We start from the raw sequence: 19,375 nt of genomic DNA, 5'->3' as shown, positions 1-19,375 counted from the left end.
CTATGAGAGAAATCTAAGAACTTAAAGTAACAACAACGTGGGGTTTGTTTTTCCATTTTATAGAAATACAAACCACTTCTTATATAGAACTTCTCAATAGTCTATTGAAGTGCCCAAACGGTGCTTTCCCGCTTACTGAAAGTAGTTTCAAGCTTTAAGTGCAAGAAATATAAAGTAAATGTGTATTAAAAGTGTAAGAAAACACTCTTGCCATACAACATCTTGATTATTCCACCAAATTGCTGCCCCATCGAGTATTAGACACTACTTGTGGTATCGCGCCCCCGCACGAGTGGGTACTTTCCCGATTACCGAAGATCGATGGCAGACAGCTTCCTAGAAGTACACCCCTCCGGCAAATACAATAAACTGACTCATTCGCAAAATTGGTTCGAACCATTCTTATCACACGATGAGTGGGCCATAAAGATTACACATACGCCACATGTCACCCAACGTCGTCAAACAAAATATGAAGAAGACACGGCGATACATGGAATTTTAGTGTCGAATCAGCAAAATCACAACTTGGTACCCTCCCGCCATAGCGTATCAATACTGTTTTCTTATCTACTATTTATTTATTTTTTTTGTTGAGGCTCTGATAAAGCTCATATGAGGAGTGCCGCTCAATAATAAATGCCACAGGACAAAGTCAAAAGTAATTTTTTGCCATGTAATTGCGAGAGTGACTCAGTATTCAATAGAAGAATGCCTCAATAAACATAATTGTGAGGCTACTGAATTATAGATAACGTTGATAGATACCCCACCCACCCAGCAGCTCTCACACACGCATCGCATCGCATGCTTTTATGTTCAGGTCTCTGTCTCGGTCTCTGTCTCGGTATCGGTCTCAGTGGGAAAAGCTTTTTCGGTGTGGTGTTTCGTTTAGAACTTTTATAGCGCGTGCTTTTGCGGACAGTTGATGAGCTGCCTTCACGCCAATCGGACGCGTAACGGCAACAAAAGCTGAACTGAACAATCCGGACACACACACACACCTTTCCACCGTGTTCCATCATCAACAAAAGCAACAAAACTATATATACTACAAAAAAAACCGAGTAATAGTTGTGCGGCAGTATTCAAAGAATTTCAACAAAAATCTGATTGTTTTTCGCGTGTTATGTGATAAATGCTTGCTTGGGAATCTGTGCTTTTTTCGACGTGTAAATTATCCTGCGTGTACCACAAGAGCGCGTGTGTGTTTTTCCTGCTGTGCGGGAACGGGCTTCGTCCTGTGGGTGTTCTTGTGTCTGTGTTTGTGCGCAGGACAGGAAAGCTCCTTATCAGTAGCAAAGCTACAGCGACAGAGACTGTATTTTTGTTGATACACAACGCATAGTCCTTGCAAGGCCAACCAAAAAAACAAAAAAAAAAAAAAAAACAAAAACCGAAAACACAACAACAGCTGTTAGTTGTTCAACACACATTTTGATACAAAATAAAAAGTAATTTTTGTAATATTTATAAGAGAAGAAACCAAAGAAACACGAAAATTTATAAATATATAATAATAATAACAAAAAGGAAAGGAAAGTAGAGCCATATACAATCTTTTGATTAAATTTGAACCGAAGAACATAAGAGAACACCAAAATGTCTTCCATGGCGGCATTTGATCAGTTCAAAATTGGACTCAAGTAAGTTGAAAATTATATAGCAAGCGATATAGAAGACTATATACATTTTTAAATAGATATTTGAAACTGCTGTCATGTTGTAAATTTACCATTAAATGACTTGCCATAAAGTTTACCCAATTTAGGCAAGTCTCTCATCATGACATCAGCCACAATGCTGTCATCCAATCTAAGGCGCACAACTATATATATAATTAAGTTGCACACCTCATGTAGGCCATATACATACAGTTCTCTTCACGATGATTTATACCCAGATCTATCCACTAGAAACCCACTTTGACGGCAATTGATGATCATTGCTGATCAGGCAATAGCGAATTTTTTTGAATTAGTTCGGGCTGATTGATGATTCGGAAAGTACCGCAAAAGAAAGCGCCAAAAGCGGTGTTCTCCAAAGTGTACCGATAAGAAATTATATATGTAATTGTATATGTTTTCGGCCTGACGTTTCGCGCAGCTGGAAACAATTAAATTGCCTCCAATATTAAAGGAACAGCTGCTGCTGCTGCGGCAATGTCCTACCCCCTAGAGATGGCTCGTCCTTGGGGTCCTACATGAGCATACATATATACATACACGTAATTATGTAAACAATAAACCTGCGACGGTATCCTTACCGGGGGGTTGCTTGCTTGAAACGCAGGCGTTTCTAATGACGGCGTGTCCCCTTTCATTTGCATTCTATTGATTCTAGGAAATTCTAGTTCTCGTCTCCATAATGAGCAAACACAGATACACACAAACACAGGAACGTATCCCACACACACACACACACACACAACAGCTGTCTGTTATATGAGTCCGGTCTAGGGGTCTTTGGCTTTTTCTGTGCCGACACTTAAACTGCGCAAATAATTAGGTAGCAAACTAGTGCACCGCCATCGCCCCCTGCTCTCCCTCCATCTCCATCCCTCTGTTTGTCGGTGCGGGATGTACGACTATGTAAATTATTGTATTGTGTAAAAACTATAGTAAACCCAGCAGTAGCAACAGCCGTGCTGATTCACAAATTGCAAAAAGTCAGAGAAATAAACCAAACTGAAAAAAAGAGACGGGTAGAATGTTGTATGAGATCAGAGGCGACGGCTTTGTGTGCCTCTAACTGGTTTGGTTTTCGTTACCCGAGGGGCCCATCGATACAATACATCGACGATTTCATTAGTCGATTGAAGGGAAAAGAAAACTTAAGATTAATAAAAATGGTTAGCAAAGCTTCTGCGATAGTTCTGCTCTTTGAAAATAAATGTATTATATCATACATGATTTTTTCCTGTGCATTTGCCATTCTGCATTCATTTTCATATTTAAATTATTCCTATTTCTTTTTTTTTGCTTTGTGACAGCTTGAAATGGCATTTGCAAGCCCACATTCAATCAAATTTTTTGGCATAAATAAATTGCCAATTCTTATACAATGTAGCAGCGTTTTCCATATTCATTGGCTAAATTGCCACCTCACAAAACAATCTCGTTTGGGAGGGCATCTAAAATTATAATTTCGAATTGACCAAATGGACTTTTTATTTATTGAATGAATTCAATTTTGATATCTGTGAATCCCAATTGACACAGCGAATTTATCTGTGGGAAACCAATTAACCTTCAATTTGAGACAATTTTCTGCTATCATTTAGAAGTCTTCTGTGGCGGCACGTGCAAATATTTCTGGTGCATTCTTTGGCGACCGACGAATCTCTGTAGAATTCCGCACCAAATCTGAATCTGTAAACTATTTTTCTGATTTGGAAAATATCTCTTATCCTAGCAGCCTTTTCTCTCCCATTCAATCGTTTAATCAAGTAACAAAAACACCATCAAACAGGCAAGAAAATATTTGTAGCCTTGCAAAATCACACACAAAAATTAGTTGATAATCTAGAAAAATGCTGTTGGCTCGCTTAAATCACGTCCTGCCAGGACGTTCGTTGTGTCTCTTGGGGCAGGTCACCAGTCAGCGACTATGGCAATCGACCAAGGCCATGCCGCTGCTGAAGAAGAATCCCCTGACATGGCCATCAATGGGCCAGGGCAAGTCCTTGATACCAAAGAAGGATCTACAGAATATGCTGCGTCGGGACTATTCACGTGAGTCCAACCGTAACCGTTCGCATCTGGAGAGCCGTACGCGTGGACCCTCGCTCAAGGATCGGATGATGGGACCACCCAGCGAGAATGCCTACTCCATGGGCAAGGGTGCGGCAGCAGGAGCTGCCCTCATGGGTCTCGTGGGACTCTGCTACTACGGACTGGGCCTGTCCAAGCAAACCAGTGTCTACGATCAATCGTTGCTGTGGCCGCAGTATGTGAGGGATCGCATTCATGCCACCTATGCCTACTTTGGGGCATCCTGTGGCATTACAGCTGCTGCAGCGGCTGCCTTTTTCCAGTCCGAGACCGCCATGAGCCTGATGACTCGCTCCGGTATAGTTGCCGGGCTCATAACCCTGGGCCTGGTGATGGGCACTGGGGTCATGGCCCAGTCAATCGAATACAAAGAAGGATTCGGGGCCAAGCAGCTGGCCTGGCTGGCACACTGCACCGTTCTGGGAGCCGTGCTGGCGCCCATGTGCTTCCTGGGAGGTCCGATTCTGACCAGGGCCATGCTCTACACGGGCGGCATTGTGGGCGCCCTCTCCACGGTGGCCGCCTGTGCCCCAAGCGATAAATTTCTCTACATGGGCGGTCCGTTGGCCATTGGATTGGGCGTGGTCTTTGCCTCATCTCTGGCTGGTATGTGGCTGCCCCCCACAACGGCCTTGGGAGCTGGCCTCGCAAGTATGTCAGTCTACGGTGGATTGATCTTGTTCAGCGGATTCCTGCTCTACGACACGCAGCGGATTGTGCGCGTGGCCGAGTTGCATCCACAGCACGGCATTCCCAAATTCGATCCCATCAATATGGCTCTGGCCATATATATGGATGCCCTGAATATCTTCATACGCATTGCCATGATTCTTGCCAGCGATAATCAGCGCAAGAAGTAGACGAAATCGAACAATCGGTATTGGGTGTAGGTTTAAGAAAATCATACAAACATTCATTGGAAAGGGGGAGGAATCAAAATTGAAACACAGTGCATTGTCAAACTAATGAATAAGAAAGAAATAAATCACAATAGAAGTCCGTTTTGTAACTATTTTTAACAGTTTCAGTGTTGGCTAGCAAGATAAGCAGTGTGGGAAAGTGCAGGAAATACCTCCACCTGTTCATAATTTATTCCCTTCACATTTCGTTGATTTATCTGCATTCCTTCTGCTGCTCGTATTTTGTGGGCATGTATGTATTTCTGACATTGCCCATACGACGGGTATAACTGCGGCATACAATTTTCGCTTATATTCTATGCAATTTTTTGTCGCTAGCTATTCGTGCTCTCCACCTAAACGCCCACACATGCACACCACAAACCACACACATAAACTAACACAAAAGCAAGCATGTCAATTTCATTTAATTTTGCCGCATTTTCTTCTGTCTATTATTTCTTTTTTTTTGTGTAAAAAGCTTTTGTGTGGCAGCAAAAAAAATGTTTTAAATGAATAAAGAATGAAAGAATTGCCGCAACAAGAGCAAACATACAGATAAGAATATTATATATACATATATATTATATACATATACGATATATTCGCAGATACGTATACGTATTTTATGGGTTATTCCATGAATGAGTTGAAATTTTTAGCGAATTTTTATCAAATTAAGCCGTCTGAAAAGTTTGTTTTTAATATTTTTAGATCATTAGGGTTAATCAAATTGAATTTTATGATTAAATTATAATAAAGAGTTGCTTGGTTTGGCCTTCGGCTTCACTCCTTGACCTGCTCTCCATCTCTGGGCATTCCATTCAGAACCTTCTCGCAGTCGGTCTGTCAGATATCCTTGTGAGCTTTCGGCATCGCGCATTTCATTCATGGGGCGCAACGGAAAGCTTTCATTGAGTTGGAGCTTTTGCAGCCTTGCCAAGGTCAGAGTCATGTCCGCCGCACACTTTCATGTAAAATGTCTACAAATAGAAGACAATGTTGATGGCTCTACTCTGCAACGGAAATTAAATTCTATGATGTGGTTCTCTGTGCCTGTGCCTGTTCGTGTTCGTGTTCTTTGTTATTCCTCATAATCATATTTTAACGTTCTCTTTGGCAAAAACTAACTTGACCATGACTTGTTGACTGTACCTCTGTTGCTCAGTCTGTCCGTCTATCTGTCTGTCTGTTTGTCTATCTGTCTGTCAGTTAGTCATTCCAACAATATGTGATGTTTGCCTAGATTATAAGGGTAATCGCGTGGCGGGATTTGTCCCATGTCTAGCTGATAGCAGAGAGGAGTGTGGCAGATTAGGCCGTGGGATGTGGGATGTGGTGTATGGAAAATTAATTGATTCACTTATGACATAAGCCGAGCTTATCTCTGGTGCTTCCAGTGGCATACAAACACTAACCTGCTGCAATTGCTCCTCAAGCTGCGATGAATAAATATTTCCAATACCATGCCTGATAATAGTCTGTTCTCTGGGGGTTCTACATGCCCGACATGATGCCAAGCGAAGCCTATGCTTGTTGGGTTTTATTTCATAATTCTATGATTGTTTTCATGGGGTTTTTTTTTATTTGAATGAAATGAGATGACTTGTAATTACCGCACCCCGAGAGATTATGAGTTTTATGAAAGTAGAACACATAATATTTCACTGGAAACTTAAAGAAGACAGTTCTAGGTATAGTTTTTTTTAGTGTTTTTCGAGTCATTTGGAGTCCCATAACTATAGTTTAATTTGTTTACTATTATATATACCACCTATTCACAGAAATACAGAACTTTAAAGTACAAATGTTATCGAGTTTTTTGATTGGAAGTAAACAAAATTTTTGTTAAATACCAAAAGGTAGTCAAAGAGCAAAGTTTGGAAATAAAGATTGTTTACTTTCATTATTTAGTAATTTTGAATTTTGTAGGATCCTTAATATCCGTCCCTGATTGGAGTTCTATGGTTCTTTTATTTGCTACACAAAATCCCAAGTTATACGAATACATTCCACCATATGACTTCCACATTTCCCATACGAACTGTTGCCTCAATTATTTTTACAGTTTAACGAATTCGGAAATAATAAAACTCAAGCCTTATATCGTTTCTGTTCCGTATTTTTGCACCAAAGTTTATTTGCCTCTGGGTCTCTGGGTATTTTCTACCCCGGCCTGGCGGCGTTTGCTGTCGTCACTTCATGCTCATAAGCAGCTGAATATTTGCCTTCTTAGTGTGAGCAAAAAAGATCTCTCCCTTGTATATTTTCATTCAAAATTTATCGCTTGAGATTTTTTGTACGGCGGCCAAAAATAACACATAAATCAGTGAGGGACACACAAGATCGTTTAGCAGTACGATTTTCAACACGATCTATGAAAGATGAAAATAAGAAAAGAATCAGGAAAGGAAAATCAAAAACTAAGCAGCCAGCAAATGGAATACAAACAATTGAAGTGCTTACATCAACATTTGATGGAATGTTTCATAAGATTTCATCGTTCTTTGATGATCCAACATACTGTATAATGTGTGGGACCAAGAGCTCAAAGTATTAACTATCATCAACTAATTTGTGTAGGTTCCTTTGGGCATTCTGCGTTTTACAACTGACCCTAAAACCCAATGGGCAGTCCCCAGGAACCCATCTAGGTGTGTTTTGAGGTATTGCACTCTTACACGCAAGCCTGGCATTAGGACATAATCTTTTATGACCCCAGTTAACAGACCCCCTCCGTCATAAACATTATTTATATTGACTTTCTTTTTATAGGTGCCGACCATTAGCTTAAGCGTCCTATTCCCTGTCACTCTCCCCCAAAACAATTTCCCTTTTGCCTTAAGTTCAAGGCCAAGGTCCACGATAGACCAACCAATTTCTACGGATGTATTATTCACATCATGCGTTTTGGGGGACTTTCGTCTTCAATCTGAGTCGAAAAATGGGCAACAGCTCGTTCCGGCTATTAATAAACATAAATTTTAATATATATTGTACGTATTTTTTCGGTTACCCTTGGCTTTTGCTGATGACATTTCTCGAACAAAAGAAAACAATGTCCGGGACGGGCAGACAGACAGAGATCACTCGGCGTTTTGGCTGAGTTCATTCTTTATTTCCTTTCGGGTTTACGACATGTGTGTGTATGCGTGGGGGAAGTCATAAAATGCATAATTCAAATTTGAAACACGTTTCATTTGGTTTGCATCATGGCATCAAAAAATAGGAAAATACCATGACGGAATAAGTTTTATTTTTTGTACCTGATGAAACCATTAAGGGCAATCGATAAACAAAAGCCGCCCCTATATGGCAGAGGCTCTATGCCGAATAAATTCCTATTTAAACATTCATAAAAATCAAGATTTAAGTGCTAAAACTAAGCAAAAACTGAGAGTATTCGGTACACATTATCAATCAAAGAAAACCTTGAGGTCTCCATAGATTTTAATATAATTTTTTTTGTCTATTTTTGGCAAAACATAAAAGGTCTCTCCTCAGAATTAAGTACAAAAATTGTACACCTTATCAATAAAAAAAAACCTTGAGGTATAAATATATTTATAATTTTTATAGGGAAGAACATTAACAACAATTTTCTTGAATTAGCGTGTAGCCTTGGGGTCTTTTTAGTGTATGGATTAACCCAATTCTCCAAAGAACATAAAAACTCTCTCGGTTTACGGGGTAACAGAATGTACCCCTCAATATATGTACAATTTCAATGGCCTTTTGCCCTTGATTTCCGTTTGCTTCCAAGTTGAATGACTTGCTTCTACTCAAACGAAAATAATAGGAAATATGTTTGCTTTCTTACTTTTGTATATCTTTTGATACCAAAAGCGAGACGAATGATACCAGACCAAAGTGGATTTTGTTTATTCAAAATAAATACAAAAAAAAAACAAAAACATTTCTTACCGATTTAATATGGTTCGTTCTGGTATGGGGTTCTGCCGGCCCTGATAAATGGCGCACACCTGGGGCTCGAAAAAAAGGCTGATAAAAAATTAACCTTATCAGCAAAAAAAGTTAAACGGCAAAGACAGTCGCATCAATATCAGCAAAGCTGACGTCGTTTATTGTAACTGATTAATGGTAACATTTCGTTTCATTTTACGCTGATTACATTTTTAAGTCTCTCTCTAAATTGTGTGTTGTTTTTTCTCTAACCTCTTTGCAGAATGGTGGACTTCAAAGTGCAACAGCGTCGCTATAAGACCAGCGAAAAGACTGTCGTTGGCACTACCTATGGACCCATCAAGGGTGTGAAACGAAAGTCCATCTATGGCCAGCTATATTTCAGTTTCGAGCGGATACCCTTTGCCAAGCCGCCGCTGGGAGAGCTGCGCTACAAGGCCCCGCAACCGCCAGAGATCTGGACAGAGGTCCGCAGTTGTACATCACAGGGTCCAAAGCCACTGCAGAAGCATTTTGTATTCGACATGACAGACGGCTCCGAGGATTGCCTGTACCTCAATGTCTACACAAAGAATGTGAGTGGTGATGATGATCAATATTGGGATATGCTTTTCTGACTAATAGGTTATCTGACTTATCTCACATAGTTATATCCCACCAAACCGATGCCAGTGATGGTCTGGATCTATGGCGGCGGCTTTCAATTTGGCGAGGCCTCACGCGAGTGCTACAGTCCCGACTATTTGCTGCGCGAAGATGTGGTCGTAATATCCATCAACTATCGATTGGGTCCATTAGGTAAGTACTTTACTGAGTCCTTGAAAATGAGGGATAACAAACTTAAGCCAATTTTGGAACTCCTTTCCATTAGGTTTCCTTTGCTTAGATGACCCTGAGCTTGATGTACCCGGCAATGCTGGGCTTAAGGATCAGGTCCTGGCCCTCCGTTGGGTCAAGGCCAATTGTTCTCGCTTTGGCGGTGACTCGGGGAACATAACTATTTTTGGTGATAGCGCTGGCAGCGCCTCCGTGCACTACATGATGATCACAGAGCAGACCCGTGGCCTCTTCCACAAGGCCATCTGCATGTCGGGCAACACACTCTCCCCCTGGGCGGTGACGCCGCAGAGGAATTGGCCATATCGTCTAGCCGTCCAGGCGGGCTACACGGGTGAGAATAACACCCGCGATATCTGGGAGTTTCTCAACAATGCCAAAGGATCCGACATTATCAAAGCCAACGGCGAACTGTGCATCGAAGCGGAGAAGAAGGAGCGAATTGGTTTCTCCTTTGGACCCGTCATCGAACCCTTTGTCACCAGCCATTGTGTGGTCCCCAAGAAGCCCATCGAAATGATGCGCACCGCCTGGAGCAACAGTATACCCCTCATCTTGGGCGGCGTCTCCAACGAGGGTCTACTCCTGTATTCGGAGACCAAGGCCAAACCCAATTGTCTGAACGAGTTGGATGATTGCCGGTTTGTGGTGCCCATTGAACTGAACATGGATCGGGACAGTGCTCTGTGCAAAGACTATGGCGAACAGTTGAGGGAGTGCTACTATGGCGATAAAACGCCGAGTCTGGACACTCTCCACGAGTACCTCCAGGTGGGTTTTACATACCTATAGTCGTCCTTTCTTTTACTAAAGTATTGAACTTTCTTTCTTTGTGTAGATGGTCTCCCATGAGTACTTCTGGTTCCCCATCTATCGCACAGTATTGTCCCGCCTGGAGTATGCCAGGAGTGCACCCACCTATTTGTATCGCTTCGACTTTGACTCGAAGCACTTCAATCACCTGCGTATCCTGAGCTGCGGCAAGAAGGTGCGTGGCACCTGCCACGGCGACGATCTCTCCTATCTGTTCTACAATTCACTTGCCCGCAAACTGAAGAATCATACGCGTGAATACAAGTGCATTGAGCGTCTGGTGGGTCTCTGGACCCAATTTGCCGCCTCTGGCAATCCCAACTTCGATCCGGAACAGTCGGATCTGTGGCAGCCAGTGTCCGCGGCGTCCTTGGAGAAGCGTCAGCTAAAGTGCCTTAATATATCCGACGAGCTGAAGATAATCGATGTGCCCGATCTGCGTAAGCTGATGGTCTGGGAGAGTTTCTTTAGACGCGACGAACTGCTTTGAGGTGGGGAGAAGCAGCGATTGCGACTTGCGACTTGCGATTGGTATGGAATGGAATGTGTGGAGTATCTCCACTTAGATGTACATAGATCTGTAGCTTTATCTGTACGATTCTAAACAGCTTTATGTTTGAAAGCCTCTGTTCAAAACAATGCAAAAGCATAGCTTTAGACCTTAAAAAAAAAACAACCCCCTCTACTGTTGTTAAGTTTTGCCAATATCGAAAGATTCTATTTAAGTGTGTTAAAGTTTTAGCAGCTATATGTATGTATCTATCTGGAATAGGTCTGAAATATATCGGCATGTTATGAGTATCGAAACCAAGTCGCAACTGAAAGTACCTTCTATGAGAAACTACCAAAAAACCAAACAAACAAAACGGAAAACGGAAAACAGAAAACAAAGACAGCCAACAAATCTGAGCTAAGCGAAATGCTATATAAATCTATTTAATGTTCCTTCAATGAGCCCATTTAACATAAAAACATATATCAAGTATATTTTCTATCGATATAAGTTGAATGTACTGTCCTCCGAAACGCACACACGTAAATTTTAGTTAGGATTTCAATTAAATATATTTTCTTCCAATTAGCAAAAGCCGCGCACAATCTTACAACCACCCGCCCCCCAGAAAAATGCCAATCATTTTCCATTTGTGTTTTAAAGAAAAACATATACATATATATATATATATTTAACCCGAAAATTTATTTATATTTGTAGACTAAGTCTTTTGGATATTTACCTGTTTTATATGCATACGTTTTTTTGAACAAAAAAAAAACAAAAAAAAAACAACAAGAAAAACCTGTCCAAGTTTTACATCATTTTTTAGAATATGTTTATAGGAAGACAACAAAAAAAAATAATAAATAACTTAACAAAACAACAAAAACTGAAAAAACTGATAACTTGAGAATTGTTTTTAGGAATGTGCACACGAAGATTAAATGTTTAAATCATATGTTTCAAAACTATATTCCTTAAGAAAGAAAGAAAAACTTCTCTGAATGTATTTGAGTCCGTTTTTTGTCAAAAGCTTCAAAGTCATGTGATGCAAAAGAAAAGGTATATATAAATCCATATTTTAATAAAAAAAAAACTAAAAAAATCTCAAATGTATTTGAAACCCAAAAAAAGGAACGAAATAAATACTTTGATTTAGTTATCAAATATTGAAAAATGAGAAAATTATTGACTGCTGTGAAAAGTTTCAGTTGCCGCCGAAACAGCGATGCTCCACGAATCATTACCAACTGGGATTTTATACAAAAGTGAGTAGGAATCAGCCGGAAACCTTGAACCATTGCCATGTGACTGCATAGACATTATCATGCTAATATAACTTCGGTTTGGTATGGCATAAATCCGAAACAACTGACGTCATAGATAGCGTCTGGCTGAACAAAAACCTGCCCCCCTTGAAAAAAGTGCTGCAAATTATCGCGTATGACCAAAAATTAATACTCAAAGATAAATAAACCGTAGGATAAAATACAGTGTGACTAATTCGCTGCTAATTGGTTAGCATTAAAAATAGTATTGTCACAGTGATTGGCGGTTATAATTATTGTATAATTAGAGAGCACATTAACCTTATTTTTTGGATAATGCAAGCGACTGTCGGAATCAGCTGCTAAGTGCTAATCATTAGAGTAAATCATTTCTATTAACTGGCATCGTTTCGCCAGAACTAATCTTAGATGATTTCCTCAGTTCAGTTCGATTCGTGACAGCCAGCGATATACAACAAAATGTCTACATTCTACTTGTTGCTCGGGTAGGATATATTGTACCTATTGCGATGCCAATTCATATTAAATTTCCTTTCTATTAGTTTTCTTTTAGTAATCTGCCTACAATTCATACTTTGTGATGATGTACCATCCGCAGAGGCCGATACAGTTATTACACAAAGTGAGCCAGCCCACACAACGCCCGATGACTTTCATCTATAATGGATATGTTCAATAAAAATCCACTCTCAATAGAGAAATCAGTCCGTCAGCAGTTTTTACTGAATCGAATCGAGTGGGCACTGACTACTTGTCAATTGCATAATTATCAGACCAAAGTCAAGTTCACAGTCACATTCGCCTTTGCATTGTTGTAAAACCTATTAATGTCTGCGTGAATATGCACTAGTTAGTGGGCCACAGACAGCACTATACTATGCACTCATTAAGTGGTGCTTCGGAAAAAGCTTTTGAAAGCGTTTGGCCGGTCTGGTCTGGTCTGCCTGCTGCTTTGTTAATCAGCCTAGGTTTAGGTTCACTTTCAAGGTGGTTTGGCTGTCGGACGTGCTATTCGCAAGCAGCTGGTTTTTTGTGGGTTAACACACTTTTAATGTATGTAGTTCCGTAACAAGTATTTATGTGATTCAAAGGCGATCTGCGATCGATCCCCTGCTAACATTTTCAGATCAAAGCTTTGGCCTCTAACATTGATCTTACTTAACATACTGTTAAAATATACACAAGCTTTGAATTGAGCTTTCAGAGCTTATGCGCAAACCAAATGAATATACCGGTATTCGGAATGCCGAGTGAACGAGAGAGAGACAGAGTGTCGCTGGCGAGAGAAGGTAAACAATCAGCTGTTAAACTCATTCTCTGAGAAAATAATCAGTGGGAGAGACCGGGACGGAGCAACTGGTGGCTGTGCTTAGTATATGGCTACCCCACGATCGCCCCGACTCTAGTCAGTCCCCGCCGCACTCTCGCGTGGAGCGTTTTATTCCATCGGCAACTTTCTTGCGTACTCCCCACGGCACGCCGACTCGCGTTAACTGGAGTTTAGACATTGTGACACTTTCTCTGTGGCTCTCCGCCTGCAGTCCATGCCACGCTCCCATAGCAGCGAATTTTAAAGCACTAGTAAAACATTCAATTTGATTTGTGTTGTGTGTTCATGAAAAGTGTGATAAAAGTGTAAAGTAAAAGGAAAAGATGGCCACACGCTTCATTGATATGCTGAAGCTGACCTTTAAGTGAGTTCGAGTGTTTCCTACTTGCATTTTCTTCGTTTTTCCTCTTTTTCTTGAAGCGTTAAATGATTTTCTGGGTTTGAGGTCTCTCGCCGTAGTGTTTGGCCTAGGGAGGGGGTTTTCAATACAGACAGCCATTAAAATATGCGTACACATGATATCGTATCGTATATGTTGTGTGTTGGTGAAATTGTTGCGCAAACTTTTGCTGCTGCTGGTTGGTTTTTTTTTGTGGATTTTTGGTTGTTTTTGTTGTTGTTTTGCATAAACTTAATGATGCTGCTTCTTCTTTTTCGTCTTGTTCCTCTTTTGCCGATTGTTTTTTTCGTCCCCCCCCCCCCCCCCCCTTCTCTGATTCATGCGCGATGCTTCCATTGTTGCGGCGGCATTCGTTAGTGATTTTTTGTTGTTTTGTTTTACCGTTGTTCCATTTGTTTGCTTATTTTTTGCACGTTTTCCGCAGGTCTATTAGCAATTTTGCGGATGGTTAGTATTTTTAACATAAATTATTGCAAAGCCATGCAATTGTGTTAATTGCAAATATATATATTTATTAAAGTGCGGGCTGCTACGCGTATATTTTAAAAAGCATAAAAGGAAAGGTGGGTGGGGGTTTTGTGGAGTCTATAGTGGATAACCTAGCAGATCAAGTGGTGGTAAAATATGTAAAAGTGTGTAATGGGTCAGCCAGAAAAAGATAATATTTTTAGTTGAATTTAAATATATTACAATACATTGTAAAAGTAATATGAAAATATTTATTATTTAAATATATTCATATTTATATTTACAAAAAGTATCAAAAGAGTATTAAAAAATGTTCAAAGAAGCAATAGACTTGTGTTTGTACCACTGTTGGCTTTATTGTCAGTATTATTATGTTCATTTCATTTTTTAAACATTATTATCTCAATTATTTCTCTAAATTATAATTGTTTAACCATAAAGGCACGCAATTAACGAGGAGGATACCTCTATATCTATCTCCTCGTATCTCTTTTTGGGGGATGTATCTAATGCTACAAATTATAATTAATAGCGCCACATCTCTTTAATAATTTCTTTGAATACCCGTTTATATCTTTTATCTGACAACGGCTTCCATAACGAGTTTTATATAAGTGCTATTTGTATAATTTCCAGACAACTTAAATGTTTTTTATACATATAAATAAATGTATGTGGAAACCATACTGATAAGTCTCTAGGGTACAGGGTTCGTTTCACTTTCAGGTGATAGGTGATACGATTTCTGCTCCACGGGCATGACACGACAGGTTTTTAGCAACAGCGAAAAATTATATAAGCTTTTTCTGTGTGTTTTTCGATAGGGAAAAAAGTTTGAAATGAGTTTATGGCTATGGGAAATAAATGGGATTAGTCAGTGATTTGTTTTTTGGATCTGTTTTTTTTTGACCATAATTGAGTAATCCTCAAACTGTAATTTGAACGAGGAAAAACACTCATTATCGTATTGATTTGTTGTAGAATGTATTGCGCTATACTTACCGATAAGATATAGTGTTTCACACTTGAACTTGTGCCCATTCAAAGTAGTTGTCAAATGAATGGAACAAAGTACTCGTAAAACTGGAATTTATTTCCTTAATTTGTTGTGCATTGTTAGTTTTGCTCTCAGATGCCTTTGTTAATGGCAACTGAATGTAGATTATTTCTGTAATTTCTATAAGTATTAGCTTTCTCAGCCTTATTGCAGTCACGTACTTCCCCAGTCCAATCTTTGCCGCTCCGATCTCTGTTGCCTTTCTTTGTGTATCTCCCACTCTGTTGATGCCAATTTGTAATTACCGATTTGTATGCGTTCGTGTACCATTAATGGTGAGCGAATTGTGTCAGTGCATTTGCAGAATGCCAGTTAAATATAAAATGTTTCTTTATACCGAAGGTGCGCAGTGGAAATAGTATAAAAATAAACCATAAAATGCAAAAATCATGCCTCATGCCCACCCACAAATTACCTATAAAAATACAAAATCCAAAAATACAACAGAAAAAAATAGGAGACTGCTTGTGCATGTTAAGCGAATTGGGCGTTGCGTTGAGGTTGGTCAAAAGCCTGTTGACAATTCGTAAGACTTTCAAAACAACAAAGAGACAGACCCCAAACGACATTGAAATTGCCTCGCCTGGTGGCATGGCCCCAATGCGTGACTGCCTTTCAATGGGTTAGATTCACAAATCAAGTAGAAGAGTGTGGAAGAGTGTGCTTTTGGATCGAATATGGGAATGGAAGTCAGGCCATTAATAGAAAACTCTAATCCAAAACAACTCCTTGCATCGTTTTCAGGGTCCTCAGTTTCAAATACGAGCAGCGTAAGCTTGCCACAGCCATATATTCTGTGGTCAAGACAAATCTGGGCCCCGTGCGCGGTGTAAAGCGGAATACCATTTGGGGAGGAAGCTATTTTAGCTTCGAGAAGATACCATTCGCCAAGCCCCCCGTGGGAGAGCTGCGTTTCAAGGCACCTGAGCCAGTGGAGCCATGGGATCGAGAGCTGGATTGCACTTCGGCCGCCGACAAACCCCTGCAGACACACATGTTTTTTAAGAAGTTCGCCGGCTCCGAGGATTGCCTGTATCTGAATGTGTATGCCAAGGATGTGAGTACCGAAAGGAGAAAAGAAACCATCTGATATTAATCTTTGGAATATTGTTTTTCATAGCTACAACCGAATAAACTGCGTCCAGTGATGGTTTGGATCTATGGCGGTGGCTTTCAGGTGGGCGAAGCCTCGCGGGACATGTACAGTCCGGACTTTTTCATGTCCAAGGATGTGGTGCTGGTCTCAGTGGCCTATCGACTGGGGGCCTTGGGCTTCCTAAGTCTCGACGATCCGCAGTTGAATGTGCCAGGAAATGCAGGACTCAAGGATCAGATAATGGGCCTTCGATGGGTGCAGCAGAACATCGAAGCATTCGGTGGGGATCCCAAGAATGTGACGCTCTTTGGCGAAAGTGCTGGCGGAGCATCGACCCACTTCCTCACGTTGAGTTCTCAGACAGAGGGATTGATCCACAAGGCCATCGTTATGTCGGGCAGTGTATTGTGTCCTTGGGCGCAGCCCCCCAGGAATGATTGGCCCTATCGTCTGGCCCAGAAACTGGGTTACACTGGGGATAACAAGGACAAGCCTATCTTTGAGTTCTTGAGATCTGCAAATGGGGGAGAAATAGTCAAGGCCTCGGCCACAGTCTTGAGCAAGGATGAGAAGCACAATCGAATTTTATTTGCATTTGGACCTGTTGTGGAGCCCTACAGCACAGAGCACACGGTGATCGATAAGCCACCCCATGAGCTAATGCAGAACAGCTGGAGCAACAGGGTGCCCATCATGTTCGGAGGCACCAGCTTCGAGGGATTGCTCTTTTATCCAGGTGAGTTTTGCTCTCTCTTCGAAAGGAACTCTCATTCACGAATTTCCTCTATTCCCCAGAGGTATCCCGTCGTCCGGCCACCTTGGATGAGGTGGGAAACTGCAAGAACTTACTGCCCAACGATATAAGCAACAACCTGGACCCCAAGCTGAGGGAAAACTATGGCCTGCAGCTGAAGCGCGCCTACTTCGCCGACGAGCCCTGCAATCAGGCCAGCATGATGAAGTTCCTCGAACTCAGCTCCTATCGGGAGTTCTGGCATCCCATCTATCGTGCCGCCTTGGCTCGAGTGCGCCAGGACAGTGCCCCCACCTATCTGTACCGCTTCGACTATGACTCAAAGCTCTGCAATGCCATTCGAATTGTGCTCTGCGGCCATCAAATGCGTGGCGTCTGCCACGGCGACGACCTGTGCTACATCTTCCACAGTATGCTCTCCCATCAGTCGGCCCCGGACTCGCCCGAGCACAAGGTCATCATGGGCATGATCGACATCTGGACGAGTTTCGCTGCCAATGGAGATCCCAACTGTGAGAGCATCAAGTCGGTCAAGTTTGCACCCCTCGAGAATGAAACGAATTTCAAATGCCTAAACATTGGCGGTGAATTTGAGTACAAAACACTACCAGAGCTGCAGAAGATTGAGCCAGTGTGGAACAGTTTCTATTCTCCGGATAAACTGTAGTCTTTCTTTCAAACGGGGGTTCCATAGCTTTAGATCTGCCTCAATTGTTGGAGTCTCTGCAATTGTGTAAATATGTTGTACATATATTCTGGTTATTGATTATTTTTTACATATTTTGTATTTAGTTTTACCCTGACAAGAACATTTTAGATACTATAAGATGAGTTTTAAAAGGACAAAATACAATTCTTGATAAAAGAAAGAAACCTAAAGAAACTTAATAATATTCTGGCATACAAAAAACCCATTTTAAAGCTTTAGTTCAATGCCAGTTAAGACAGCACTTCACTAAACCTGTCGGATATTTTTCTAAACCTTTATTTTTGATCCCCTGCCTGACTGCCACTCTGCCCATTCCATTATTCGTGTTCCTATATGCTGATGTGACGTTTATGTGTGTAAGCCGACGCTTGACAATCAAAGGGGACAACAATTTCCGCAATGCCACCGCCACCGCCAGCGCCACCGCCAACAACGACAGCCAGGATGACACCCAGCAACCGGAGCGGGGCATAGCAGAAGGGAGTGGCAGATTGAGAGCGTGGAAATAGGGGAAAAAAATTCCATTAAAATTTTTGCAAGTTTTTAATTTGTTTTTTTTTTTTTTCTGTGTTCAGCCTTTGCCGGGACACACCGAAAATGTTTGTGTGGTAAATTCAGAAAGGGGTTCGGCGGTGGATGCGTATGTGTTCTCTGTCTCTCTCTCTCTATGGGTCTCTGGGATCGGATCGCCTCTCATCAGTAACGTGAAAATTTCATTTGTCGACGACAGACAGGGGCCAAGGCGCAGCGAGTTGGGCAATTTTTCGTTAAATTTTTCCTCTGAATATAGTATAACCATTTTTTTTTGTTGAATGTAGGATTTTTAGACTGTGTTATGGTCATGGCTGGTGGAATGCAACCGGGCGTGACCATGAGCTGGGTGGTGGAGGGATGGCTAAATCCTGTTCATGTGCAGAGGGTGTAAAAATGGGCGTTAACTCAATAAATTAGAATTTTTTCCATTGCACAAAATTGTTTGAGAATGCGATTTCTCGTTTTATAAAATGTGCTCCGCTCGTTTCTCTGTGTGTCTGTGTCCCGGGGCATTTAATTAAATATTTTTTTCAATTTTGGTTGTAATGAAACTCGCCGCTTAAAGTCGGGGTTTTTAGTTAATAAATTTAGTAACTAAATTAAATTAAAATGCAGTCTGCACACCACACCCTTGGGGTAAATGTTAACTTAATTTCATAAATTTATTTTTAAGCACACACTTAATTTAATATATTTCATAGTTGTATGTTTTTTTGTTTTGTTTTTTTACTATTTAACTTTGTTTTTTGTTGGGCCACGAGACTTAGTGGATTTTTCAGCCACCGCAGAAAAGTATGCAACATTTTTATGATTTTTTTAGCTTAACGTTTTTTGATATTTGCGCGTGTCAACGCGTCTGTGTGCGTGTGTGAGAGAGAGTGAGAGCTGTGTCTGTGTAGGTAAGAGCTGTGCTGCCAGTATGCGTGAGAGGTGTGTCAGTGTGTACATTTGCTTGCATAAGCCGTATTCATCCGCCGTGTTGCCACTCTTTCTGAC

At 41.0% G+C, this 19,375-nt stretch overlaps 3 protein-coding genes across 4 annotated transcripts; all 3 read left to right on the top strand.

Moving 5' to 3' along the window:
- The first annotated feature begins 912 nt into the window (after positions 1-912).
- Positions 913-11,324, top strand: alpha-Est9 (alpha-Esterase-9). The gene is made up of 5 exons (XM_001359732.4): positions 913-1,646; positions 8,859-9,171; positions 9,244-9,394; positions 9,468-10,204; positions 10,272-11,324. Exons 1-5 carry the CDS (start codon positions 1,603-1,605, stop codon positions 10,734-10,736), a joined length of 1,710 nt encoding a protein of 569 aa, XP_001359769.4. The 5' UTR covers positions 913-1,602; the 3' UTR covers positions 10,737-11,324.
- On the top strand, positions 3,431-4,785 carry Mics1 (Mitochondrial morphology and cristae structure 1). Its single transcript, XM_001359735.3, has one exon. The coding sequence runs from the start codon at positions 3,533-3,535 to the stop codon at positions 4,631-4,633; it is 1,101 nt and encodes a 366-aa protein (XP_001359772.1). The 5' UTR covers positions 3,431-3,532; the 3' UTR covers positions 4,634-4,785.
- Positions 11,325-11,890: 566 nt separating the features above from the next.
- Positions 11,891-18,021, top strand: alpha-Est10 (alpha-Esterase-10). Of its 2 annotated transcripts, none has more exons than XM_015182719.2 (4): positions 11,891-12,010; positions 16,031-16,343; positions 16,407-17,118; positions 17,178-18,021. In XM_015182719.2, exons 1-4 carry the CDS (start codon positions 11,919-11,921, stop codon positions 17,801-17,803), a joined length of 1,743 nt encoding a protein of 580 aa, XP_015038205.2. In that variant the 5' UTR covers positions 11,891-11,918; the 3' UTR covers positions 17,804-18,021. The 2 variants fall into 2 exon arrangements, with proteins under 2 accessions (XP_015038205.2, XP_001359770.3); XM_001359733.4 differs by lacking the exon at positions 11,891-12,010 and adding an exon at positions 13,428-13,725.
- The last annotated feature ends 1,354 nt before the right edge of the window (positions 18,022-19,375 follow it).

This window comes from Drosophila pseudoobscura, chromosome 2 (genome assembly GCF_009870125.1).
Source record: "Drosophila pseudoobscura strain MV-25-SWS-2005 chromosome 2, UCI_Dpse_MV25, whole genome shotgun sequence".
Classification (NCBI taxonomy): Eukaryota; Metazoa; Arthropoda; class Insecta; order Diptera; family Drosophilidae; genus Drosophila; species Drosophila pseudoobscura.
The sequence above is the reverse complement of the archived record's forward strand: the minus strand, read 5'-3'. Positions and strand labels throughout refer to the sequence as shown.

Bases quoted from the DNA above. Each gene is read 5' to 3' on its own strand.
- alpha-Est10 (XM_015182719.2), top strand. From the start codon at position 11,919: ATGAGAAAATTATTGACTGCTGTGAAAAGTTTCAGTTGCCGCCGAAAC. The intron at 12,011-16,030 runs GTGAGTAGGAAT...CATCGTTTTCAG, and splicing joins AACTGGGATTTTATACAAAA to GGTCCTCAGTTTCAAATACG. The intron at 17,119-17,177 runs GTGAGTTTTGCT...TCTATTCCCCAG, and splicing joins GGGATTGCTCTTTTATCCAG to AGGTATCCCGTCGTCCGGCC.
- alpha-Est9 (XM_001359732.4), top strand. From the start codon at position 1,603: ATGTCTTCCATGGCGGCATTTGATCAGTTCAAAATTGGACTCAA. The intron at 9,172-9,243 runs GTGAGTGGTGAT...TATCTCACATAG, and splicing joins TCAATGTCTACACAAAGAAT to TTATATCCCACCAAACCGAT. The intron at 10,205-10,271 runs GTGGGTTTTACA...TTCTTTGTGTAG, and splicing joins CTCTCCACGAGTACCTCCAG to ATGGTCTCCCATGAGTACTT.
- Mics1 (XM_001359735.3), top strand. From the start codon at position 3,533: ATGCTGTTGGCTCGCTTAAATCACGTCCTGCCAGGACGTTCGTTGTGT.